General features: G+C 45.3%; 1 protein-coding gene across 3 annotated transcripts in view; it reads left to right on the plus strand.

The window, feature by feature from the left end:
* Positions 1 to 27,961, plus strand: part of LOC147458694 (calcineurin B-like protein 3) — an 88,092-nt gene that overhangs the window by 48,804 nt on the left and 11,327 nt on the right. For all 3 annotated transcript variants that reach the window (XR_015187791.1, XM_086510134.1, XM_086510133.1), the window contains exons 5-6: positions 10,249 to 10,357; positions 10,523 to 10,575. Coding sequence is in view for 2 of the 3 variants with exons in the window: in XM_086510134.1 (XP_086366260.1) it covers positions 10,249 to 10,357; positions 10,523 to 10,575 (162 nt within the window). In the remaining variant the exon portion in view is untranslated. The remainder of the gene's footprint in view (positions 1 to 10,248; positions 10,358 to 10,522; positions 10,576 to 27,961) is intronic.

A 27,961-nucleotide genomic window follows, 5' to 3' on the forward strand; every position in this document is an offset into this window, starting at 1 on the left:
CTGCCATGCATCATCATAAAACCATCCTTGAGGAGGTAGTGCTCATGGCGTTACTCATCTTGTAATTGTTCAAAGATCCTTGCAAAATCTTCATTAATAGCATATTGTTTCTTCATGCCATCAAGCTCATGATGATACGGAATTGACACAGCTGAAATATGTGGATTTCTTGATAACGCATTAGCCACAACCTTCTTCTTGCCTTCCACATGCAGAATCGGAAAGTGGAACATAGAGAGAATGTTTGCCCATCGCATGTGCTTTTTGGATAGCTTTGACTGTGTCAAGAAGTATCGCAAGTTCTGATGATGTGTCTGGACAACAAAATCAACACCTAACAGGTATTGCTTCCAGTTAGAAAGGGTATGAATCACTGTAAGTATCTCTTTCTCATAGATTTGCATAGTCTTTTTTGGCCCTTGCAAGGTTCCGATCTTCTAAAATACTACCTGACCAACTTGCATTAACATTGCCCCAATACTATTGCCACACGCATTATACTGGACCCCAAATGACTTCCTGAGGGCTAGCAAGACAATTACTGGAGGCGAACTCATCTTTTCCTTCAAGAGATTAAAAGCTGAAATCTCTTTTTGTGTCCACTTGAATGTGACCTCTTAAAGCATGAAGGGGTGAAGCAATCTCGCTAAAGTTCTTGATAAACCTTTTGTAGTAAGAGCATAAGCCCAAGAAGCTACAGACATCATGCAGAGTCTTCAAATCTGGCCATGTCCTAATTGCTTCAACCTTGGCAAGATCCATTCGAACACCATCCTTTGACACTATGTGGCCAAGAAAGTGAATCTCTTCTAAGAAGAACTCACTTTTTTTAGGATTAACAAGCAACCTGTGAGTGCATATCTCTTCGAAGACAATGGTCAAGTGACTCCTATGCTCCTCTTCATTCTTTGAGTAGACTATCATGTCGTCAAAGAATGTGCCAACAAACTTTTGATGTGGGTGGAAGATCCGATCCATCATCCTATTGAACGTAGAAGGAGCATTTGTAAGACTGAACGACATCACTAAGAACTCGTACAGACCAAACGTCGTCCTAAACTGTCTTGTGCACATCCTATGGCATGATACGAATTTGATGGTAACCACTCTTAAGGTCTATCCTGCTGAAAATTGCAGCACCCTCTAGTCGGTCAAGAATATCATCAATACTTGGGATAGTTTTCAGGTGCAACGAAAGTGTGTAAGGGTTTAGCTCGGATCTAGTACTTTGCAGACAAACACAAGGGACATACTTCACTTGAGAGAACTGAACTCAATTGAATGAAAGAGAGAGACACAAGAGAGAGAAAAGAGATGGCACCGACTGTCGGGTTGCAAACCCTCAAGGGCTCCCTTGCTCTGTTGCCAGAGCAAGTACTTTCTTTATTCTTGCACAATGCTGATACAATGACTAAATGTTGAGATGCTGATGCTAATGGGTATTGATGCTACTGATGCTGGGTACTATTGCATTCTGAGGGGTGTTGGGGGGGTAGTGCGGGTTACTGAGGTACTTATGGGTTCTGTGTCTGACGATGACGATAACGACAACGACGAGGTATTGATGGGTTTTGTGTTGACGACGATGACGGCAACAACGAGGCACTCATGGGTTCTATGTCGAGGACGAGAAGGTATTGATGGGTTCTATGTGGAAGACGACGATGACGACGACGTACTGATGGGTTCTGTGTTGACGACGACGAGGTACAATTCTGAGAGTCCTTGTGCTGAGCTAGACAGAAGCCAAGCCAAAACACAAGGGGTGCTAGATGCTAGGGTATCGTGTTGACGACGATGACGACAACGGAGGTGATGGCGATGACAACGACGACGAGGCTATGGCTGAATGCCGAAATTGCCAGCGATGTCGATGGCTCCAATCGGCAACCATGACAAGGCTAAGGGTTGAATGCTATTGTTGAGGACGACGACGGGCTGAGATCTGCTGGCTGTTCTGGCTGAAAACGCTGATGATCAAGGCTGAAAACACTGATGGAGAGGAGGTTGAAAATGCTGGTTGTTCTGGACCTGCAAGCTCTGAGGCTTTTGCCCCTTCTTCTCCTGCTGGCTTTGTCACGTGACACATCCAACCCTATGTGTACGTGGACAAGCTGTATACAACATGATCAGGGTTCAGTTCAGTCAAGTCAGTCTAGAATAGGAAGTGATCTAGCACTTTTGTGAGTCTGTTCGCAGACCGTGCATATCCGGACACTTAGATTAGATGCATATCCTCTGGTTGCACACATCATGATCATCAACATTACCATCAGAATCCATCAGGAGCATTTTCCAGTGCATTAGACCTGTTTTCCCTAGTTTTGACATTTTTCACTTATTTATTAAGTGACTTTTGTTGGGAACTAGGTAAGAGAATATATAAGCAAACCTAGTGCTAGGCTTATCTGGCAGAAGGAGGAAGGAGAGCAACAGGCACCCAGTGCAGCAGGCCCTCTGGAGCACCTTCTTAAGCAAGATCCCCCCAAGAACCCCTAGCGTTTTCAGCTCTAGACCATCAGCGTTTTCAGCCCTAAACCTCAGCGTTTTCAGCAGTAACTTCCCAGCGTTTTCAGCCTAGTAGCTCAGTGATTTCCAGCCTGCTGCCATAGCGTTTTTACAACCAGCAAGTCAGCGTTTCTACGGATTGCAGCCAGCGTTTTCAAAGGCAGCAGGGGCAGCGGCTTTAGAGACAGCATGACCAGCGTTTTGAACCCGCAAGGCAGTGAGTTGCAGCAGCAGAACTCAGCGTGTTAGTGGCAGCAGAATTCAGTAGAAGACCCATCAAATTCAGTAGAAGAAGAACATCCCAGAAGGTAGTGTTTTTCAGCCGTCGTCGTCGCCATCCTCGTCGTCACCGTCGTCTCCAAGTTTAGATCCACCTTGCATCAGCATCTTGTACCAGAATGTGCAATCAATAGTAGACCACTCTCGCCTCCGAGAGTGGGGCCCTTGGAGGAGGGTTTGACAACTTCCCGGTGTCGTATTCTTCTCTCTCTATCTCTCAGTCTCAGCACCTTCATTCATAGTGTCATTCACTTTGTTTGTGATCACTTGCACTCTCTCACTAAAGGAACGGAAGGCTCTCCCTTCCAGAACCCTTGAGCACAGTTCGGAGCACTCATCTTGAGCAGAGTTCAACATTCACTTTTGTTGCACCTTACATTGGTATCAGAGCTTTGGCAGTGTTCTGTATTACTCAAGGAAAGAACCACAAGAACCACATAATTTTTTTTGCTTGTTGAGGTCGCACGTAACCCAAGTCCACTTGGGCGTGTCGATTCCTAATCGTGTTTTTGAAGAGTGACAGGAAACCCGAGAAAGAAGGACTTGTCCAGCCTCCCCTTGTGCCTCTTTTCACTCATTGAGAGCGGACTGTGCACTTAGCGGCCGGCCAATCGACGTGAGGTGGAAAAAGCAACCTTGGTGTGAGTGCAAGGCTGCCAAGGGGTGCTCCCGCAGAAAAGAGCAGAACTCGGGTGAAGAGAAGATCCTTCTCTAACACAGATTGCAAGCGAAAGAAGAACCTCAAGAATCTCAAGAACCCCAAGACCCTCAAGAACCTGAACCTCAAGAACCTCAAGACCCTCAAGAACCTCAACACCCCCAAGAACCCAAGACCTAGAATAACCCAAGACTTCAGTGGATGGTCATCACTCGAAGCGGAATGGATACTTCGCTCGGAGGTGGTGAGCATGGGAGTGGCGAAGAAGAGTTTTCCCTAACAAGAGGTTTTTCCGACCCTCCCTCTTCCCCATCTACGCCACAAATTGCACCAACTCCTATGGAGGCTTTGGTCAAGTCGATGATGGACATGATGATACGACAAGGTAGACAACGAGAAGTGTGGCACGAAGAAAGAATGGCAGCCATAGAGCGTGAGTACGAGCAAGCACGCTTGGCGGCCACAAGAAGAAACGCAGAATTGGATCGCGAGTACACAAAAAGACTAGCCGAATTGGCTCGCGAGCGCAAAGAAAGATGGTTAGAGCGTGAAGCGCAGACAGACCAACGCATGCAAGAGTTTGTCCTACTGTCCTCTAATGTGCAGGCGCAGATTGAATCGAATCAGGAGAAGGAGACTCTCTCAGTCTCGTCTTCTCCAAAGCATGACACACATGATTTGCATGATCAAGATGTGATTTCTCACAAGTATGATGATTTGCATGATCAAGATGTGATTCCTCACAAGCATGATGATTTGCATGAAGATGATGTGATTGTTCACCAGGATGATGGTTTAGTAGATGCTTTTTGTAGCAAAGCTAACCTCGTTGCAGATTCGATCAATCTCGAAGAACCGATCTTGGCTTTCGAGTCGAGGTTCAGAGAACCCCACAAGAAGATTCGATAGATCCTGAAAAACCGATCTTGGCTCTCGAGCCTAGGTCCAAAGAACCCTCAGAAGAAGTATTATGTGTTCGAATGATTAATCAGCACACATTGTTCGAGTGTTTCATTCACGATGGTTTCCTGTATTTTGGTCAGCGTCTTTATGTGATCCCTTTCCAAAGGCATGCCATATTGTATGTTGAGCATGATTCTCTCATGAATGAGCACGGATGTATGCGGATGACTCATGAAAAGATGAAATGTTTGTATTCAAGGAATCCACATTCTATGTCTCTTCCTTGGCATGACACAATATCAGAAAGAGCACAAGAAGCATTGCACATCAAGCATCGGCATTTTCATTGTGTTTTGTCACAGTTGATTAATTGATTTAGATCAGAAAGTCAAGATTCGACCCCATTGTTTGCGCGTGTTTGATGAACGGTTTGGCACTCCGTCACTTTGTTCATTTGCATTCCATACACAGTTTGTTCGAAAGAATAGAATTTTTCCAATCACTTTACATGGAATGGGTATGTATCTTTATCATGTACGCCACAACCCTTTCCATGTCCATAACTTCAATTGGAAGAGATCCCGACTCAAGAAGTAGGAGTTTATATGGTGTTTGTGTCTTAACTTGGAGAAAGTTTTGAAGATAACGCTTTTGGACATTCTCAAACTCTTTCCAAGTAGACTTTGAGATGCTCCTTCCCCATACTTCAACTCCATAAAGAAGAACCAGTGTCACCAATGCATCAAAAAGGTACTTCTTGAGAACCCAACACTTGATGTTTCCCGCATTACACATGTTCTCAAATGCATAATATGCTCTCTTTCCGGCTTCTAAACGACGCATAACACATTCATGCCACTTATGATTGAACGGAACCTCAAGGCCAAGGTACTTAAAGCTCTCAACAACTCTAAGTGTCTCATTGTTATACACAATGCATGGCTTCTCCTTATGGTTGGTTTTCAAAAGCATAACCTTTGTTTTGGATTCATTCACAATCAGCCCACTATGCAAGCAAAAGTTCTCAAGGACAACCATGAGCTTTTGTGCATCTTCTAAAGTGTGTGCTAGAAGCACTACATCATCCGTATACAACAAAAGCATGATTACCGCATTGAAAATAGTGACCTCTTCAATGCCTTCTTCTTGCATAAAGTCAAGTACCATTTGTTTCAATTGATCTATGCATAGACCAAAGAGAGTTGGTGACAACGGACATCCTTGTTTAACCCCAATAGTTCTTACAAGAAATTCTGAAATTTCTCTTCTCATGCCAATTGACAAATCACCTTCTCATAGATTCGAGAAACCGCAAGCATAAACTCACTTGGCACTTGGAGTTCTTCCATCCTTTTGCACAAGTTGCTATGTGGAATCATATCAAAGGCTTTCTTAAAGTCCACAAAACAACAATACAATTGCTTGCCTTTCAACTGACTTTCCCTCATGAGAACATAAAGAATGACAAGATGATCAATGGTGCTATGGCATCAACGAAAACCCACTTGTCCTTTTGCACGCTTGTCATTCTCTTCAGTCCAATCACTCAATTTCATCTCCATTATGCACCCAAACAACTTTGCCATAAGAGACTCAATCATTATAGTCTTGTAGTTGTTTATATTCTTTACATGCTCTCCTTTATGCAAAGGCTTTACTCAATTAGTACTCCAATCATAAGGCATACCATGTTGAAGTGCAAGGTTGAACATATCACATATCCTCTCATGGGTAAAATCTCCTGTCCATTTGATCATCTCCGGCTTGATAGCTTATAGATCTCCCGCTTTGCGAGTCGCCAAGTTTTCTAGCCCACCACATACATGAGCGCATACATAGGAGTGAACCATAAAATTGCTTTTTTTCAGCATTTGCTTGCTGATATAATTGCCTACAATGTGTGTACATATCCACAAGATTTAAGTTACCAAAACTCTCAACCGGCTTGTCCCTCAAATTTCTCTAAAATCTTCCACATGCAGGTGCTTTTTAGCACGAAGCGCTCTACGCATTGATGTCAAGACATAAATTTTCAGAGTTGTGGAATGAGCAACATTTATGAAGTGAACATGTTTAGGAAAGTTGACTCTCATCTCTTATTTCATATACAATGTCTTCCGGCACTCGCAAGGATTCTTCTTCTTCAACAAGGTCTGCAACACAACCACCCAACCAACGACATTTGAAACCATGATCATGGTATACTTGGTATTGTTGCAAGAGACGGTAAACAAACAAGGCGAAGACTTATAGGCACTTGCAATAGAGAATGGCACACTAAGGGTACTTGTGGTTGAGAATGAGAATCTCAAGAGGACTCTTGAGATGCAAACAACACGTTTGATGCAACTTGAAAAGGAAGTCAAGGAATGTAAACACTCTTGTGGACTTGAATGCTTTGAAGGAGCGCATGAGCAAAGTAGAGCATGACCATGTATTGAAAGAGGAAAAATTTGACACCATAAGCCAGGATGCATGAGACATGAAAAATGTATGCACAAACAAGTCTTCGGCTGATGTATGTGGTAACAATGTGGTTCCTAATTTCTCACTCATGTAAGCTATGGTTCAAACAAAGAATGTTGAGAATGTGGATATCGAGGAGTTGAAGGAACGGGAGCAACGTTCCGAAAACATTGTTATTCGTAGAATTCCCGAAGAGAAGTTAGAGATACCTCCTTCTCTTGCGAGTGTTATCGAAGACTTCTTCAAAACTCACTTTGGCATGTCCGGAGTTACGGTCTATGGAGCACATAGAGTGGGTAAGCAAGGAGCTCCTCGCTCGGGAGAACGACCAATTGTATGCACCATGCCGGATGAGACCAAACGAAAGATCATCCTTGATAATAGTTGGATCTATTTGAGGGATACAAAATGTTTTGTATGTAAAGATCGCAGTATTAAGCAACAAAATATGCGTCGCAAGGCATATGGGAAAAAGAATAAGAAAAACAAAGAGATCTCTCACGAAGAAAATGAGCCCAAGGAGGAGGCAAGTCCCTTGAGCAAATAGGGATATGTTACCTATGAAACCAAGTTACAATTCAAAATATGATTTTGGAATTGTAATGATTACCCATGGAATACGGGGGTTTACATTGATGAACTAACAAGCAAAGCCAATGTTGTACTTCTTGTTGAAACTTGGGAGCATGATACACAAAGGATTAACGACTTGAAGGATTACAATGTACATTCATTGATGTGGTCAAAGAATATCAAGCAACGAAGTGGGCAAAAAGGGGTAGCATGTATGGTTAAGAAAGGATTGGAAGATTTTGTATCAATTGTGAAAGATGACCACTGCAAACATTATGTATAGCTGAAAATTATAACACCAAAAAGAGCACCCATTTTTGTAGCCGGTTGCTACAATCCTCATCATGATTCCCCCTTTTATATTTGCATGGATAGAAATCAATCATTTTTTGCATTGCTTATTTCAAAGGCGAAGGTGATGTTATTGTATTTGGGAATATGAATGCTCACACAAAAACATTGCAACATGATACTCAACAATTTGATATGCCATACATTTCAAGGGAGTTGGAGAAAGGTCACTTGTATCATCATACTTCTATGGATGAAAAAGAGCTGGATCACTATGGAAAGTTACTTTTACACATGTGTAATAGCAAGGGTATGCTCATTGCCAATGGTGTATCTTTGTGGAGTGAAACCAATGGATTTACATGCAGGAAACATAATGAGGATAGTGTGATTGACTATATGCTACTTTTCGAAGCCATCATGTATCGCATAAAGAGTTTTGTGTTTGGCCAATGGACCCCGGAATCTGATCATCGGACCGTATGTATTGACTTTTCATGTGTAGAAGCAATTAAGCATGATAACCTCATCCAAAGGGAAGAGAAATTATCATTATGAATGGATTTCAAATGGACACCAATGTACATTGAAATGATTGAGCAAAAGTTATGGATGACAAAGCTTGAATATGACGCACCATTGGAAACTAAATGAGAAGCTTTCAAGAAAGTTATTTGTTCTTGTGCAATGCTTTGCTATAAAGCATCTCCATGGTATCAACAAAGATAGATCACGCAAAAGGTGGTTTGATGAAGAATGTCAAAATGCTCGAAAGTCCTTGATAAAGCTTGATGCAACTATAGACAAAGACAACTATCAAAGTCATTTGCATACATACAAGGCATTGATTTAAAAGAAGAGAAGAAGATGGAAAGTAAAGCAACAACTTTTTCAAGTCCAAGAAAAGCTATAGATCATCCAAATCGGAGTTTGGATGAAGAAGTTATGATCAAAAGAGTGAACTGTTGCCTACTAGGTCAAAAAACGGCTGCGCACAGAGAGAGAGAGAGAGAGAGAGAGAGAGAGAGAGAGTGTTTGCGCAAAGAAACCCACCGTTGCCCCCGTCCCCTTTACCTTTCCCAAATTTTGTCGTTGCAAACTTTCAAAAGGCATGAATTTTTGCTTTTTCTGTTTTGAAACCGAAAAATGCTATTTGGAGAGAGAAAAAGCTTTGTTTCAGAGAGAAAATTAGGCAGAATTTTGAGAGAAAATCAGTAGTGTCTAAAGGAAGGATCTATTGGGGGAGCAGCGTCACCATGAAACACGTTTCGACAGGTCGAGGGAGGTGAAACGTTTCGGGAAACGTTTGAAACGTTTCACTCACCAAGTGAAACACGAGCCGTTTCACTAACAACAATTACCATAGTTTTAGTTTCAAAGTTGCTAAACTCATGTTTCGGCCTTACGTTTTACTGTGCTCTAATTTTAAATTGAAACGTTTCGTAGTGAAACGCCATGTTTCAGGGTGAAACGTTTCGCGGTTACGCTGTCCAGGGAGAGAGAATGAAGTTTAAATCGAAAAAATCAGCACTGTAGATAGAGGACTCAGGAGGGATAATCTGGAGAGAGAACCAACGGGCGGCATGGGTCACCTCTGTGTGTACACACACACACACACACACACACACACACACACACACACAGAGAGAGAGAGAGAGAGAGAGAGAGAGAGAGAGAGAGAGAGAGAGAGAGAGAGAGAGAGAGAGAGAGAGAGAGGAAGAAGAAGAAGAAGAAGAGAATTTTAACGTCGTAGGAACTATCCCAAGAGACCTTAATGACTATCCGACGAGGAGAGTTGAACTCGAGACGTGTTATTCAAGAGGGAAATGGCATAACCAATCTACCACACTTGGGTGATAGAAAGGTTATACCATTTTCCTTTCTTATTAGCGCACACCCACACACACACCCGAGAAGAAGAGAATTTTAACGTCGTAGAAAACTATCCCAAGAGACCTTAAAGATCTATCCAATGAGGAGAGTTGAACTCAAGACCTCTTATTCAAGAGATAAATGGCATAACCAATCTACCACATTTGGGTGATAGAAAGGTTATATTGTTTTCCTCTTCTTATTAGCACACACACACCCGAGAAGAAGAGAATTTTAACGTCATAGGAAACTATCCCAAAGACCTTAAAGATCTATCTGACGAGGAGAGTTGAACGCAAGACTTGTTGAGAGAGAGAGAGAGAGAGAGAGAGAGAGAGAGAGAGAGAGAGAGTGTCTTGCGAGACGGGCACAACAATCAACTGCATCTCTGACTAGACACAAAGGCGGTAAGTCTGAAAACTGTCATGCAGGCTGTAGGGTGAGCTGGTCATATTTGCATGCAAGATCTTGGAGGACATAAAAAGTGCTTGAGTGTAACTATCCTTAAGCTCTTTTCTTGCTTATGTATTGTCACTTTCAAGTTTTCCTTTTGCTATGGTAGGTGTTTTTTTTTGGGGCTATAGTTCCAACTTTTTGTATAATGTTCATCAACAGGTATTCACTTGTTTGACACGAAGAAGACGGGGTGTTTTTTTGTGGGTTATAGTTCCAACTTTTTGTATAATGTTCATCAACAGGTATTTGACTTGTTTGACACAAAGAAGACCGGTGCTTTGGAGTTTGAAGATTTTGTCAAGTCACTATCAGTTTTTCACCCCAGTGCCTCTCTAGAGGAGAAGATCGATTGTAAGACACCGAACTCTTTATTGTAGTGTTGGTACCTAGAGTCGATTGACTGTTATGGTTGATTTTGAGGTGCTCATGAGCAGGGTTCTGTAATGATTCAAGTTAGCTTAGTACCATTGTCCCTGACAGTGGGATGCACTAATAAGCTTAATCTATTTGGTGCAGTTTCGTTTCGATTATATGATCTAAAACAGCAGGGCTATATTGGGAGAGAAGAGGTGTGTTTATGCTTGGTTCGGCTACTTGTCTTTTTTGTTCTTAATCAGGCAGAGATGTAGTTTGCTCTGGATTTTAGTATTTGTTGCATTTTCAAAACATGTTGAAGGTTATGAACATGTTGTGACATTGTCACGTTCAAAAGTGTAATATTCCATGTCAGCTTTTTCCCATATTAATTCTTTTCCCCTCCTTTTCAAAAGTGGTATCCTCATCAGCTTTTGGGATTGTTAAGAACTATGGTGAACTTGTTCAAGCATTTAACTTCTCCCCTTTCTTAGGGTGCACCTTGTGATTGTTAGGGCTGCATCCTGCCAAACCTTGCGATATTTTACTTTCTTAGAGGTTGTCCTTGAATAGAGAATGAGTCAAAGGATATATGTGCACAAGGGATTCAAAAGATCAAAAAAGGTTTTGGGTTGAAGCCAGACTGCAGATATGGAGCTAATGGCAGCAGGCACAGTAAGGAAAAAGGATTGACAGCAATCATACGAAACCTTATGAATGCTCTTACGTGTTTTTAATTGTCAACAATCGGAAATGCCAAACACAGACATGGCCAATTCTCAGACAAGAGTTAGAAACAGAAGAAGCGGTTTGTAGCTCTTCCTCGGACCATGGCTTAGTCTCTCAGACCCAAGAGGTCGGTCTCTCCAATAAAAGCTGATCAAATTCAACAGAATTTTCTCGTATTGTTCAAATTCACAATGAGAATGGAAGAGTGGAATCACACCCAGGTTTCCCGTTTATGTGCTTGTAATCTTTTCCTATTGTAACAGAGGACTCTTTATGGGGGGGACCGGCTGATCTTCTGACCAACCCATCTTTTGGTCTCTAATCTGTGCAAATGGATCGAACACATATTAAACCAAGGATAAGAGACCCTGCTCCACTTCTAAATTTAAACAATTTTAATACGCAAGGATCCAAGGTAGAGTCTGTAGATATATCTCCTCTTGATGCATGTTCAGATCGAGAATAAACTCTTCTGTGTAAACTTGATGAAAATATCTGCTCTTGATACATGTTCAGATCTAGAATAAACTGTTCTTTGTAAACTTGATGAAAAAATGCAAAAGATTAGCCTTCTGAAGGGAAGAGTTCCTGCAATTCTCCTGCTGCATATTTGCTTCTCCGGCTACGAATCTCAGCAATGAACTGAAGCGCACACTTTGGTGAGACTTCTGCAGAATTTTATAGCCTCATAGCTGGAATGATTTGTAGAATGTTTGAATGGGCATCAGATGGCATAATAGTGATTTGTGAAGAACTTGGAAGATGGTTTGAATTTTGTAGTACCAGCATTTTGCACGAGAGAGGCATAGGTTCTTTTAAGCCTTGGGATAGTATTGGCCCCCATAGTGGTGCCCCTTGTGGCATTTGCTTACTTTCATGAACAAAACAGTACCAGATATACAAGCATTTCACTAGTTGTGAGTAAGCCTCTCTATCAAACGGGGACACAGAGGGAGACATTGTATCCAAATTAGTTCCGGCTACAAAGCTTGGGTTCCTTGTAAAGCAGAACGTTGCTTAATCAAAAGCAATGTAAATATAGCGCTCAAATTCAGCTGTTGACATGAGTTTGGGCCTCACAAAAGTAGGAATGGATTTTTCAAGAGATCTCTAACTCTGGCCTCATATTTTTGTCGAGCGCTTCTCCTCATGGCCTAGCTTTTCTGCTGCTTCTGCTGCTCCTTATTACTATACACTAAAAAGGAATGCATAGATTCCCAATAAAGAAGGATCTGTTTGCGACCACCGGTCCTCCTTGCATCGCTTGAATCCCACAAGTGAATGGGAGGCATGGGAGTGCCACATCATTTGCCACATAATCATGCCCACGTTTGCTTTTGTCATCTAATTTACATTGCATTGGGATTTACCATGTTATAAGGAGAGCATTGGCCCAAAATCTGCGCTCCTTGCGATATATGTTCGCTTCTATTAGGCGTAAACTGTTTGGCCCCAAATTGTCTCCTACTCACCTCAACAGTCCCCCAACTCATCAGAATGGGCGACAGAAAATATAATGTGCAGCGGAAGTGATTTATGGTGATAACTCTAGATGAGTGCACAATGCGTACTCAAGGTTCCTTTTGCTTTATAAGAGAATTCCTTTTACTTCATAATAGAGAAATGTGCAATAGATGTGTGAGAGAGAGAGAGAGATGAGAGGGATGAGAGATGAAAATGAAATGTTATATTAACGTCTTCAAAAGGCCAAAGTGACCTATGAGACCAGAAAGTTACAATGTGGTGGATCTGATACAAAGTTAGAGTAACAAGATGACAAAATGACAGAATGACAAAATGACAAAATAAAATAGTATGGAATCCTAAACTGCTAGGTGTGAACTAAGTAGCTAAGTAGCTAGCTGGGATAGCTAGATCACAAGAGATCCAGCATTGGTCGTTGGCGGATCTCATCAATCTCCTCCATGGTCAGTAGTTTGACCTGGCGTCGTGCATGTCGAGCCAAAGTGATCCGAATGCTCTGATGCAGCCTCCGTCGATGCTGTGTAGTCCTCCACAGTCGTGGGCGTCTGGATCCCCCAGCTCAGTCGCTCGGTCGATCAGTGTGTCTCTGGTGTGAGGCGACGAGCTCTGCTGTGGTAGTAACTCCTCCGGGTGTCCAGTGGCAGCTCTAAAGAAGTTTGTGATCTGTCTCTGAGAGTGGCTAGCCTCTCCTCTCATCAAGCTCTCTCTGCGTCTGCGCAGCTCGAGCAAAAACAAACCCAGGCATCTCTGATCCTCGTACCGCATGACTCTAGAGAATGGTCCAAAGCCCTCTCTGAACAAGCAATGGAAGCGGCCTCGTATCTCGTAGTAGACGGGGCAGTGGCATGTGTAGTGCAACTCTGTCTCAGGCTCAATGTCACACGGGGGGCACTCCGCTCTATCTCCCAGTCTCGATCCGTAGCTCGTGTGAAGATGCGCGTATCTGGCCAATAGCACATCGTATCCCATGAGACAGTGGGTGTCCATGTATCTAGGCCTCGTCACAAAACCATCCTTCGTAAGCTGGAGGAGATGCTCTCTATAGAAAGCCATCTTCGTGCCCAGCTCCTGTGCTGGCTGTATCCATGTCCTCTTGGTGTCTATCTGAGTCAAGTCTTGGCGGATGAGCCTGGTGATCTCGGACTGTGGTAAAGTCAGAGAGGGCGCATCCAATGAGTATTGGAAGGGAGGCAATCTGTCTATGTTGAACCCATGCGCCTGAAACCATGATGTCATCTCCCCATACCAGGATACTGTATCTCCCTGCATGGCTAACTGTTGAGAGGGCTCAAGTGCAAGGCGGGCATATCTGTCTTTGGGAAGTTCCCACATGCGGTGTATGAAGGAGACAGATCTGGTGAGCGCCTCAACCACTAGTGGGGGGGCAGCTAGCTCTGCTTGTACAATAGCACGTGGTAGTGAAGCCTTGGCTCTAATGAGTCGCGAGATCATAAAGACCAGAGGTTTCTCCCCATCCATCACTACGGCCTGTCCTCCCATGATGATCCAGTGAAGGTTCCCATCCTTCCCAATCTACCCAATGCTGCATGGGTTCTGGTCAATCTAGTCTCTGCTGCCCTCCTCAATGAAAATGCTAGCCCACTAAAAACCACTCCAAGGTAAGTGTAAGCATCTGTATACTCCACCGTCTCCTGGCCGTATGTGAATGCGAGCGCTCACCTCCTGATTCACTGTGGGGTGGTATTAAATACCATGACCTTGGTTTTACCAAGGTTAACGGACAAACCACTTTCCTGGGCAAACCTATGCAAAGCATCCAAGTGACGTTGCATCCCCTCCGGAGAGTCGATCAACACAATATCATCAGCATATAACAATAGTGGAATCCATGTCCTTGCCAGTTGTGCACCTCTATCACCATCTCTCTCAATGTAGTCAGAAACCTTATCCACATACATACCAAAGGGTAGGAGAGAGCGGGCAGCCCTGCTTCACCCTAATAGTGGAGTAATCCTGTGTGGATAGACCCTCTGGGGTGCGTACATGCCCCACTACTGACCTGTGTAATGCCATGACCCCCCAAATGAGCTCTGTGGGTACTTCCATCTGCTGTTATCTGCGCATCAATCTAGCTCTCGTCTCATTCAATCTACATTGGATTAAGAAAAATAGAATGAAAAATATATTTTGTTACGAAGACAACACTTGAAGCTATATTTCCTAAAATGTCTTACTTGTTTATACGCATCACGATGCTTAGCATATCAGCCTCATTTGGAATGTCTACTGCCACAAGCTCGACACGAACCCTTGGATGCAAATTGATATCTTTCTCGTAGGCTTCACCTACAATCATATGAAATATCATGCTGCAATTCACCCCAAAACATGAACTCAAAGGGACTACACAGATAACAAAACTCACTCTGTTTTATAACGTCCATCCAACTTGCCATTCAATGGTTCCCATCCCACGTCTGCCACGCGATCTGCCCTCGTCAATGATGGCTCTGAGTGTCAAGGTATGGTTAAGAGTAGAAAAATCCCTCCTGAAAGCTGCCTGCCCGGCTGTGCGTATCCCCTTTCTCTCTGCCCATCTACTCAGTTGCTACTCAAGAATAGATGCGTACAACCGTGCCAATGTGTGTCCAATCATGATAGTGCCATAATTCCCAGGCTCCATAGGGTCTCCCGACTTTAAGATAGGTACAATAGTAGATAGGCTGCAAGTATCAGGCAAGCCCTCACACATGGCACGGTTAAACATAACTGCTAGAAGCTCTGCTAGTAAATCTCTGGCATGCGTGAAATGCTCAGCCACTAAGCCATCATGATCATATGCTCTCCCAATCCTCATCCTGTCAATGGCCTTCCTCACCATCTCAGCGGTGAAAAAAGCACGTGTGTGGGCATGGATCGGGGGGTGGGGGTGGGGAACGGGGGGTTGCTCAGAGAGAGAGAGAGAGAGAGAGAGAGAGAGAGAGAGAGAGAGAGAGAGAGAGAGAGAGAGAGAGAGAGAGAGAGAGAGAGAGAGAGAGAGAGAGAGAGAGAGAGAGAGAGAGAGAGAGAGAGAGAGAGAGATGTGTGAATGAAATGTTATATTAACGTCTACAAAAGGCCAAAGTGACCTATGAGACCAGAAAGTCACAATGTGGTGGATCTGATACAAAGTCAGAGTAGCAAGATGACAAAATAAAATACTATGGAATCCTAAACTGCTAGGTATGGACTAAGCAGCTAAAGAGCTAGGTGGGGTTGCTAGATCACAGGAGATCGAGCATCGGTCGCTGACGGATCTCATCAATCTCCTCCATGGTCAGTAGTCTGACCGGGCGTCGTGCATGTCGAGCCAAAGTGACCTGAATGCTCTGATGCAACCTCCGTCGATGCTGTGTAGTCCTCCGTATTCGTGGGCGTCTGGATCTCCCCAGCTCAGTCGCTCGGTCGGTCAGTATGCCTCTGGTGTAAAGCAACGGGCTCTGCTGTGGTAGTAACTCCTCTGAGTGTCCAGTGGCAGCTCTAAAGAAGTCTGTGATCTATCTCTGAGACTGGCTAGCCTCTCCTCTCATCAGGCTCTCTCTGTGTCTGCGCAGCTCGAGCAGAAACAAACCCAGGCATCTCTGATCCTCGTACCGCATGACTCTAGAGAATGGTCCTAAGCTCTCTCTGAACAAGCAATGGAAGCGGCCTCGTATCTCGTAGTAGACGGGGCAGTGGCATGTTTAGTGCAACTCTGTCTTAGGCTCTATGTCACACAGGGGGCATGTCCTAGCCTCTGTTGGTACTCCGTTGTATGTCCCAGTCTCGATCCGCAGATGGTGTGAAGATGTGCGTATCTGGCCAATAGCACATCGTATCCCATGAGACAAGTGGGTGTCCATGTATCTGGGCCTCGTCACAAAACCATCCTCCGTAAGCTGGAGGAGATACTCTGTGTAGAAAGCCATCTTCGTGCCTAGCTCCTATGCAAGCTGTATCCATGTCCTCTAGGTGTCTAGTTGAGTCAAGTCGTGGCGAATGAGCCTGGTGATCTCGGAGTGTGTAAGAGTCAGAGAGGGCGCATCCATTGAGTACTGGAAGGGGGGCAATCTGTCTATGCTGAACCCATGCGCCTGAAACCATGATGTCATCTCCCCGTACCAGCATGCTGGATCTCCCTGCATGGCTAACTGTCGAGAGGACTCAAGTGCAAGGCGTGCATATTTGTCCATGTGTAGTGCAACTCTGTCTCAGGCTCAATGTCACACGGGGGGCACTCCGCTCTATCTCCCAGTCTCGATCCGTAGCTCGTGTGAAGATGCGCGTATCTGGCCAATAGCACATCGTATCCCATGAGACAGTGGGTGTCCATGTATCTAGGCCTCGTCACAAAACCATCCTTCGTAAGCTGGAGGAGATGCTCTCTATAGAAAGCCATCTTCGTGCCCAGCTCCTGTGCTGGCTGTATCCATGTCCTCTTGGTGTCTATCTGAGTCAAGTCTTGGCGGATGAGCCTGGTGATCTCGGACTGTGGTAAAGTCAGAGAGGGCGCATCCAATGAGTATTGGAAGGGAGGCAATCTGTCTATGTTGAACCCATGCGCCTGAAACCATGATGTCATCTCCCCATACCAGGATACTGTATCTCCCTGCATGGCTAACTGTTGAGAGGGCTCAAGTGCAAGGCGGGCATATCTGTCTTTGGGAAGTTCCCACATGCGGTGTATGAAGGAGACAGATCTGGTGAGCGCCTCAACCACTAGTGGGGGGGCAGCTAGCTCTGCTCGTACAATAGCACGTGGTACTGAAGCCTTGGCTCTAATGAGCCGCGAGATCATAGAGACCAGAGGCTTCTCCATGTCCCCCCATCCATTACTGCGGCCTGTCCTCCCGTGATGATCCAGTGAAGGTCCCAAATCTCAGCTCCATAAAGCAATGCAGAAGCCACCAAAGTGTCAAAGAGCCAGAGCTTCGTCCGAGGCTCCTGAAATTGAACCTGTGAACACATCCTTTCCAATCTACCCAATGCTGGCCCACTCCAAGGTAAGTGTAAGCATCTGTATACTCCACCTTCTCTTGGCTGTATGTGAAGGCGAGTGCTGACCTCCTAATCCAGTGTGGGGTGGTATTAAATCCCATGACCTTGGTTTTACCAAGGTTGACGGACAAACCACTTTCCTGGGCAAACCTATGCAAAGCATCCAAGTGACGTTTGCATCCCCTCCGGAGAGTCTGAGATCAACACAATATCATCAGCATATAACAATAGTGGAATCCATGTCCCTGCCAGTTGTGCACCTCTATCACCATCTCTCTCAATGTTTGCGTCCCCTCCATCATAGTTACCCGGAACGGGAAATCAGAACGCGGAACGGGGAACGGCAACATGCATGAAATGCCATTCCTTGTTTCGGATACTCACGTTTGAAACACGGAACGCGGATTCGGAACGGGAAATTAGGATGGGAACGGGGACTCGAAAATGGCCATTCCCTATTACTATGCCCTCCATGCCTCACGTGAGTTCGGACTCAAGAATAGCTAGTATAGATCCTGCTCTAGGCGAGCCAAAAATGCCCTCTTCTTCCGCCGCACTAGGCGTTGGAAGTCCATCTTTGACTGCCTGTGAGTGATGTCCCCCAAAAGCACCTCCCTCTGAAGTCTAACTCTAGTGTCCCGGCATTCGTCATCATACCAGCTGTTCTGGGGCATGCTCCCCGAGCGGCGTCTCTACTCAGGCTGGGTATGTGGGTATGCCTCTGCTACTGCATCATGTAGTGTCTGTGTCAGTATAGTAGTAAGCTCCTCCAGAGGTCGCCCTGGCTCCTCTGTGCACAGGCGTCTGTAGATCCCATCTATGTATACACAGTCCGTCTCCCGCGTAAAGGTGTAGCGAGTAGGGGCTGCTGTCCGCAGCCTGTGTGCTACACTAAACTGAAAAGAAATGGTCAGCGACACAAGAGCATGATCCACTGCCACACCAACAGGTCTGGGTCCAACCGTGAGGTCCTGGATACTAGAGATGAGGCTCGGCTGTGCCATGAAATAATCCACTATGCTGGCTCCATGTCTGTGTGGAAAGCATGTAAAACCCCCGGCAGCGGGAAATCTCTGTGAGCCATTCAAGATGGCCAATCCATGTGCAGTCCCCATGTCTATCAAGTGTCGTCCATACTCAGTGTGTTCTCCATCCTGTGATAGTCTGGATAGGCCCGTCTCTGCAACATCCAACTCTGTCAGCATCTCCTCTGAAGTATCATAAAATACTTTCTGATGATGGGCAGTCCTAGCATTGAAATCCCCTAGAATGATGATGTCACCATCTCTAGAGAACTCCCATATGTCATCATCCAGAATAGAGAAGGGGGAATGTCCTCTAGGTGGTGCATAAACTGATGTACTCGGGGGAAAGTAGCAAATAGCAATGTAAAGATATCTGCCTGTCTCTGCTCTCAATCTCACCCACATGTACCTAGCTTGCTCATCCCTGCAAGCTATATGTATCAATGGCTGCAATTCCTCCCTGAATAACACTGCCACTGCTCCTGAGCCCCGCCCTCTGTGCTTTGATCGTGTCTCCTGTCTCCAGGTTGTCTCCCATCTATATCCACTAATGTGAGGCATAGATTGCCTTGGGGCCTCATGTGTCTCAGAGTAGAAGACGATGTCTCTTCCCGTAAAACTATCCTCAAAAGCACCCACATCAAGGTGCATAGATCCATTACAATTCCAGGTGGCAACTTTGAGTGTGGTCCCATAGGTCTCGCACCGTCATGTGGAGCGCCGCTCTACAATCACCACCCGGCCATTTCTGTAGAAGGCAGTCTTTCCCTTCTCCCTTGCCGCTTGAATCTCTGGCATTACCTCTCTCATATACGCAAGCTGTGTGAGAGTGAGGTCATCTTCAAGAAATATGTCCGTTTTCTTTAGTGTAGGGCGCTTCTTCAAGAAGTCCTTCTTTGCCTCCATGGATGGGAAACGGATGATTAACGCTCTCCCTTTTGAAGTCTCCCCATTGCCTTGTGTCTTCTTCCCTACCCTCCATGCCTTTGTATGAGAGAGAGAGAGAGAGAGAGAGAGAGAGAGAGAGAGAGAGAGAGAGAGAGAGAGAGAGAGAGAGAGAGAGAGACTATGAGTGAAGGTTCTGTTAGTGATAGAGAGAGAAAGAAGACTTAACACCGGATGGGGTCCCTAACCCCCCTCCAAGGGCCCCACTCTGTTGCTAGAGAGGTATATGCTTTAGATTGCACAAATGCTGATACAATGGATCTAGATGGTGAGATGTTGATGGGGTCTAGCGGCAGATGCTTGGATCTGTGAGGCTAAGGGCTGAAAATGCTAAACTCTAGGGGTGTTTGCAAACTCGACGAGGCTCATTTGCAAGAGGATGCTAAAAACGCATAGGCTAATGTGGATAGGAAAACGCTAGTGGGTGCTTGTGCTACTGGTAATGGTACTGCAGCTATTGGATGTCTGGCGATGTGATCCCTAGGGTCTCCTATATAGGTGCGAAAGTCTAAGTGGAGCAAGTAAATAGCCAGATGGCAGCCCACGACTTTTAATAATACTGCTAGAATGTTAATTATTACTAAGTTTAAAACCCATTATAAGAGGTGCTTCCTATGCAGATGTCACGTGGACGTGGCAACTGTTAACTATGTCACGAGGACGTGGCAACTGCTAACTTTAGTTGTTGGTTTCTTTCCAAGGGGTTTTGTTTTATTTTTGAGACCCTCCTCTTCAAGTAGCAAACGGTCGGACATTGCAAATTTGCATGGCCGACCGTTAGTGGGGATGTCGTGGTATTTAGTCAATACTATGCATGATGGAGCTGATGGTTATATCGTCTTGTGGATGACTACCATGGGTCTATACCTTGCACTTTCCTTCAAGGGTGATTCTGGCCTTATCCTGGATTCATCTAGGTATATATATTGCATGGCCAATGTGAACGGTAGTTTCACCCGCAGATGGGTAGTGGTCGGCACTGGAATTCGTATGATAAGAGGATGTCTAGGCTCAGAGCAAGATCATATAGGTCCCCCCGTCGCAATTAGCAAGTTGGTGGATACTAGGAAGTGAACTCAATTAAGGCGTAAAGTCAAGGTGGGACTACCAACAAAAAGTATTTGAAAGTTGGGCCACATTGCACTTTTGGATGCGGTCCCAATGAGGATAGATGGTAAGAAGACCAATGGTAGCCCAACGGAAGCATCTCCTAAAAATTAGGGAACTGCTATTTTGGGCCGTGAAATGTGTTCACGTCATTACCTCCGGTATGACTAGGGGAACATTTTACAACTCTGCCGCGAAGTCAACTAGGCAACCGGACATGATATTTTTAAGCAGCGAACCCGAAATGGGAAAATGCTTATAAACGTGCCAAGTGTCACATTTTCATGAACTTTCCTCCTACAGAAAATTGGGCGCTGATTTTTAAGCTGGGAGAGGCCTTCATTTGCAATTTGTCACAGGTTAAGAGCTATGGAGTGCTTCCTTTCCCTCTCATGTACAGTGTGGTGCTAGGAGTGATGCCCTGCACACTACACATTGCTCTCTCTCCCCCCTACGTGCAGTTATGTGATGCCCCACAAGAGGGCTCCTCATTTGATTGATGTACAGCTGTGTGGGTTCATGCTTTTGTGTTGAGGCAAGAGCCTCCTTGAGCAAGAACAGGGGTAGCTAGCTGCTACTCCAAAGCAGGCACTGGTGAGGGTCATAACCTCACCATACAGGTGCAAAATCAGCGCTGTGTATGCGCCGTAATTTTACTGTTTTCAGCCATACGGACGCCAGAACCTTTGGGAATCGTGCCCCACTGGCAGAGGACAGTTAGGACTGTTTGGGGCTGAAAACAGGGCAAAAACCAGTAAATACAGCGTGCTAAATTTACTGTTTTTGGGTAGGAATCAGAGGGTATACGCCAATAGAAACGAGTTCCAGCAAGGGAATTGGTTTCGCGCAAGTTTAGGGACTGTTATGCTGCCGAAGTTTGGCCAAAACAAGCGGTATCTAGTGGGATACAGTCAAAGGATTCCCATGACTCTTCTTTGTACTGTACCCTCCTAAAGAATAAAGGAATACCGAAAGGGGCGCCAATATTGGGGCCTACAGGTTGTCGGTGTCTGGTCGGAGCATTCTAGCTTCGGAGCCGTGTGTGTGATTAAGTGTTAATTCCCGTCACAGGTCTCCTTTGCAAAGTGCTGTGTGTGTGTGTGTCTAAAGTAAAGATTTTCGGGTGAAAGCTAACGCCTACCGCCCTACGGGCCGGTTTCATGGTTCCATTGCCGGGATATCAATCACTTTTTTCTTAAAGAGTGAGCCTGGATTGTTTAGAGTAAAGACACAGAGTGTAGGAACACGGGGATTACACTATGACCGACAAGGGGAAGGGAATTATGGAAGAGGGTTCCTCTTCAAAGGACAGGCAGGAGATTCCTATGGTTTTTGAGATTGGTGAGAGCTCACGGCCACATCAGTCTGTACCTCCTCTCAACGTGAATGCCCCTCTAGTAGTACAGGGCTTTATGACTGGGCAACTTGAGGATGATGCGTTCAAGACTCAGTTAGTTGCCGCGGTGAATGTCTTTTCGTAGCTGGTGCAGAATCTGAGGTTTATGGAATTCTTGCACCGCCACCAGTGTAACAGCAAAATAGGCAACCTACGCCGGGTACGGAGCTTGTTGATGCTCAAGCCCAGGTACTTCATGTGGCGCAGGAGGAAAGGAAACACTCGCATGTTGCGGAGTCGGGGCTCCAAAGCAGGTTCCTCCCTTGCTTGATCATGTGGCTAGAACGCCTATTCCACAGGTTATGCCAATTCAGCCCGCCACCTTTTAGAGCCAGCATGCTGTCTTGAATCGACAGGGAGCTGGATACCAAGCAATGCACTCAGTTTGTCCACCACCCACAGTACATCCTGGGTATTTCGGGGGTGGATTAGTGTTCCAAAGTATGGCTGGTTATGCGCCTGGAAGTCAAGCCATACATGCCAAGAACAGTGTTCGGGGGTATGCAAGGCATCATGCCAAACCCCATGTATGGTAGTATCGGACTTTGGCATGGCTGGTTTTTCTGGACAGCAGCCAGATATCGCACCTCTGACGCAAAATGTGAGTGGCCAAGACGTGCCGATCATGCCTACTAGAGTGCCCATGTTGCAGACCATCCCTTATGACAACTTGGGGGCACTAGAGAAGCCGAAGGCTTACAAAGAAGGTGGTGCAGCAATAAAGTTCAGTACCTTAAGTGGTTTCGAGGATAAGACAAAGACCCTCACTTTCCTTCAACAGTTTGATACAGCTTATGCGGGAGGGAATTTTACAGAGGCCTCGAAAGTCAGGAAAGCTGCCACTTTCTTAAAGGCCAATGCGCTTACATGGTGGACGACATTGTTAATGCAAGGACAGGCACCCGCCACTTGGGTTTACTGCAAGCAAATGCCAAATGAATTTGAAGCCGACGTCATGACAGATTGGCACCAGCTTACTCAGCTTCGTGCAAGAGCTTGCTGGAGTACAATAGGAGGTTTTGTAAAGCGTTACTCTCAGTGACCTCCTACAGATTTGTGCCATTGACAGAGCAGATAGAGAAGTACTGTTGTGGGCTGCCTAAAGGGCTTCGCGATTACTGTACAAAGAACAGAGTGGCTACCCTTACTCAGCTTATGGAAGTTGCGAACACTGGTCTTGCCTTGTTGAAAGGAGAGGACAATGAATTTCCGAGCAGTGACAAAGGAGGGCAGCAAAAGAAAAATTCAGCGAAGAAGCCCTTTGTGGAAAGGGCTCCTGATTCGTCAGAGGGGTTAGAAAAGGCCACCAAAGACAAGGATTCAGCTGGGACTTCTGGAGCACAGGCAAAGAAACAGAAAAGGAAGCCTTTTGTGCGCAAGTCGCTCGAGGAAAAGAAGGTCCTAATGGTTGAGAACAAATGCTTTATATGCGAGCACCTTGGTCACTTTTCTATCAATTGTCCACAAAGGAAAAGGCCAGCTAACTCAGAGGATAAAGAAGACCAGAAAGGCAAGAAGCCAAAACCCACGGCAGGTTTAGTGCCAGACATGGTGGGTGACAGGCCCAACACAGATGCCAATGAGTTATGCAGGGCATGGGGTAAAGTTAGGGATCGGACGACACTCATCTTCTTTGATCCAGGTGCCAAAGCCAACTTTATCTCACCAAAGTTAGCTATGATGTTGGGCATCAGAGCTGAAGAGATGGGGTACACAGCAGAGGCAGGGCTGGCATGTCCTGGCCACTCAGAGTGTGTTACTCCCATCATTGGAAAACTGCGTCTGCATATTCAGGCGTATGTGGACAACGAAGAGTTTTACATCATGCCGCTGGAAGGTTGTGACGTCTTTTGGGGATCCCGTGGATGTTCCGAGTGCATGGAGTCTTGGATGCCTACAACAAAAAGATCACTGTACAACATAGGGGCAAAACTCACATCTTGGATGTAAAGCTTAAAGGAGAGTTAGTCCCTATTGTATCTGCTTCTGCTATCACTTCCGTAATAAAGAATCATCTTTCTGTGTACTTGATTTTTGCACGTCATGTCTCAGATAGTGATCAGTCAAATTTATCTGTGTTAGATAAAGAAAGGTCAGCATTTTTGCAAAAGTTTAGTGACTGTTTTTCTGATTCATTACCGTCCGCCAGAGAGACCTGAGGACCATCGGATAGATTTGGTGCCAGGGTGTAGCCCACCAAATAGACCTCCCTACAGGGTTAGTGCGGCGCAGCAGAAAGAGATTATGGGCCAGGTTGAGGAGTTATTAGAGAAGGGGCTGATTCAGCCTAGTTCTTCACCCTCTTGCTCCCAAGTGCTCCTTCTTCTTCTAGTGCAGAAGAAGGATGGCTCATGGCGCATGTGTATTGATTACCGTGTGTTGAATACCATCAAGAATAGGTTCCCTATTCCTAGAATTGATGATATTCTCGATCGTTTAGAGGGTGCTGCAATTTTCAGCAGGATAGACCTTAAGAGTGGGTACCATCATATTCGTATAAGACCAGAGGATGTGCACAAGACTGCGTTTAGAACGACATTTGGTCTTTATGAGTTTCTAGTGATGCCGTTTGGGCTAACAAATGCTCCTGTCACGTTCAACAGAATGATGGACCGGATTTTCCGCTCGCATCAACAGTTTGTTGGAACGTTCTTCGATGACATGATAGTGTATTCGAAGAATGAAGAGGAGCATAAGCGTCACTTGACCATTGTGTTTGAAGAGTTGCGCAGTCATAGGTTACTTGTCAATCCTAAGAAAAGTGAATTCTTCCTCGAAGAGATCCACTTTCTGGGCCACATAGTCTCAAAGGATGGTGTTAGAATGGATCCCGCAAAGGTCGAAGCTATCAAGACATGGCCAAACTTGAAGACTGTGGACGATGTCAGAAGCTTCTTGGGATTGTGTTCCTACTATAGAAGGTTTATCAGAAATTTTGCAGAGATAGCATCGTCTCTTCACGCTTTGCAAAAGAAAGAGGTCACTTTCAGATGGACCCAAAAAGAGATTTCAGCTTTTAGTCTCTTAAAGGAAAAGTTGACTTCAGATCGAGTTATTGTTTTGCCAGATCTCAGGAAGTCATTTGTGGTCCAGTGTGACGCGTGTGGCAGTAGCATCGGAGTAGTGCTAATGCAAGACGGACGGGTAGTAGCTTATGAAAGCCGAATTTTGCAAGGGCCAGAGAGGACTATGCAAGTCTATGAGAAAGAGCTCTTGGCCGTGATTCATGCGCTTTCTACCTGGAAGCACTACCTCTTAGGTGCTGATTTTGTTGTCCAGACAGATCATCAGACCTTGTGATACTTCTTGACACAGTCAAAGTTATCCGAAAAGCATATGCGATGGGCAAACATTCTTTCCATGTTCCACTTCCAGATTATGCATGTGGAAGGCAAGAAGAATGTTGTGGCTGATGCGTAGCCACAAATTTCAGCCGTGTCAATTCCTTATCATCATGAGTTAGATGACATGAAGGAACAGTATACTGCTGATGAAGATTTTGCAAGGATCTTTGAACAGTTACAAGAGAGGCAACATCACGAGCACTACCTCCTGAGAGATGGTTTTATGATGATGCATGGCAGACTTTGTGTCACTAGGCATGTTTCCTAAGCTCAGCATGCGTTACTATGGGCCTTTTCAAGTGCTTGACAAGATCAACGATGTCGCTTACATGCTGAAATTACCTGATGCATGGAAGATTCATAATGCGTTTCACGTGAGTCTATTAAGACCCTTCGTGGGTGATGTGCCAGAAGATACGCCAGATGAGGATCAACCAGAAGTTGAGGAACTTGATGAGATCTTGGTACCTGAGCAAGTTTTGGCACATAAGGACAGAAAAGTTAAAGGACAAGTTGCAAGACTCTATTTGGTGAAGTTCAAGAACTATCTGCCTATGGATGCAAAGTGGATGGAAGAGCATGAACTGTCAGAGTCACCAAATGTATTGCAGCTTTACCTTGAAGCCTTTGGGTTACAACCTACTTATGCCCCAACCCAACGTGCGCAAAGGAGAGCTAATGATAGAGCTAGAGCCTAGTACACCAAATGTACATATGAATTTAGTGTAATAGATGGAAATGACAAAAGTATGAAGGCCTCATTAAGTCATTTGTATCTATATGTTATGACCTTTCTTGTGGATACATGTGATGATAGAAGAGTGTTGATAGCACAAGATCATCAGTGGCGTGTATTTATGGTATGCAATCGAGGACGTTTGCGATTTCAAGAGGGGGGTATGTCACGGGGACGTGGCAACTGTTAACTATGCCACGAGGACGTGGCAACTGCTAACTTTAGTTGTTGGTTTCTTTCCAAGGGGTTTTGTTTTCTTCAAGTAGCAAACGGTTGGACATTGCATGGCCAATGTGAACGGTAGTTTCACCCGCAGATGGGTAGTGGTCGGCACTGGAATTCGTATGGTAAGAGGATGTCTAGGCTCAGAGCAAGATCATATAGGTCCCCCCGTCGCACCTAGCAAGTTGGTGGATACTAGGAAGTGAACTCAATTAAGGCGTAAAGTCAAGGTGGGACTACCAACAAAAAGTATCCGACAGTTGGGCCACATTGCACTTTTGGATGCGGTCCCAATGAGGATAGATGGTAAGAAGACCAGTGGGAGCCCAACGGAAGCATCTCCTAAAATTTAGGGAACTGCTATTTTGGGCCGTGAAATGTGTTCGCGTCGTTACCTTCGGTATGACTAGGGGAACATTTTATAACTCTGCCGCGAAGTCAATTGGGCAACCGGACAGGATATTTTTAAGTGGCGAACTCGAAACGGGAAAATGCTTATAAATGCGCCAAGTGTCACATTTTCATGAACTTTCCTCCTACAAAAAATTGGGCGCTGATTTTTAAGCTGGGAGAGGCCTTCATTTGCACTTTGTCACAGGTTAAGAGCTATGGAGTGCTTCCTTTCCCTCTCATGTACAATGTGGTGCTGGGAGTGATGCCCTGCACACTACACACTGCTCTCTCTCCCCCCTACGTGCAGTTATGTGATGCCCCTCAAGAGGGCTCCTCATTTGACTGATGTACAGCTGTGTGGGTTCATGCTTTTGTGCTGAGGCAAGAGCCTCCTTGAGCAGGAACAGGGGTAGCTAGCTGCTACTCCAAAGCAGGCACTGGTGAGGGTCATGACCTCACCATACAGGTGCAAAATCAGCGCTGTGTATGCACTGTAATTTTACTGTTTTTCAGCCATATGGACGCCGGAACCTTTGGGAATCGTGCCCCACTGGCAGAGGACAGTTAGGGGACTGTTTGGGGCTGAAAACAGGGCAAAAACCAGTAAATACAACGTGCTGAATTTACTGTTTTTGGGCAGGAATCAGAGCGAGTTCCAGCATGGGAATTGGTTTCATGCAAGTTTAGGGGTTGTTATGTTGCCGAAATTTGGCCAAAACAGGCGGTATCTAGTGGGATACAGTCAAAGGATTCCCAGGACTCTTCTTTGTACTTTACCCTCCTAAAGAATAAAGAAATACCGAAAGGGGCGCCAATTTTGGGGCCTACAGGTTGTCGGCGTCTGGTCCGAATATTCTAGCTTCCGAGCCGTGTGTGTGATTAAGTGTTAATTGCCGTCACATGTCTCCTTTGCAAAGTGCTCTGTGTGTGTGTCTAAAGTAAAGAATAATGTGTGAAAGCAAACGCCCGCCGCCCTACGGGCCGGTTTCAACAGATACTACTTTACGGGCTATCCTCTACCACAACGGTTGGTGTCTCATACCACCAAGCCAACACTAATACAAGTGTGCAGGTACAACTCTCGAGGGCCTAGAGTCCAAGTGTGGTGATGACACAAGATAACTCACAATTGAGCCTAGGGTCCTATTTACAAGACTTCTTAACCTCCCTAGCCATAGAGCCATGTTCACACTTGGTTGGACATCCTAGGGCCATGTTCACACTTGGCCGGACATAAATGGG

This window comes from Adiantum capillus-veneris, chromosome 4 (genome assembly GCF_014529385.1).
Source record: "Adiantum capillus-veneris isolate H3 chromosome 4, ASM1452938v2, whole genome shotgun sequence".
Taxonomy (NCBI): domain Eukaryota; kingdom Viridiplantae; phylum Streptophyta; class Polypodiopsida; order Polypodiales; family Pteridaceae; genus Adiantum; species Adiantum capillus-veneris.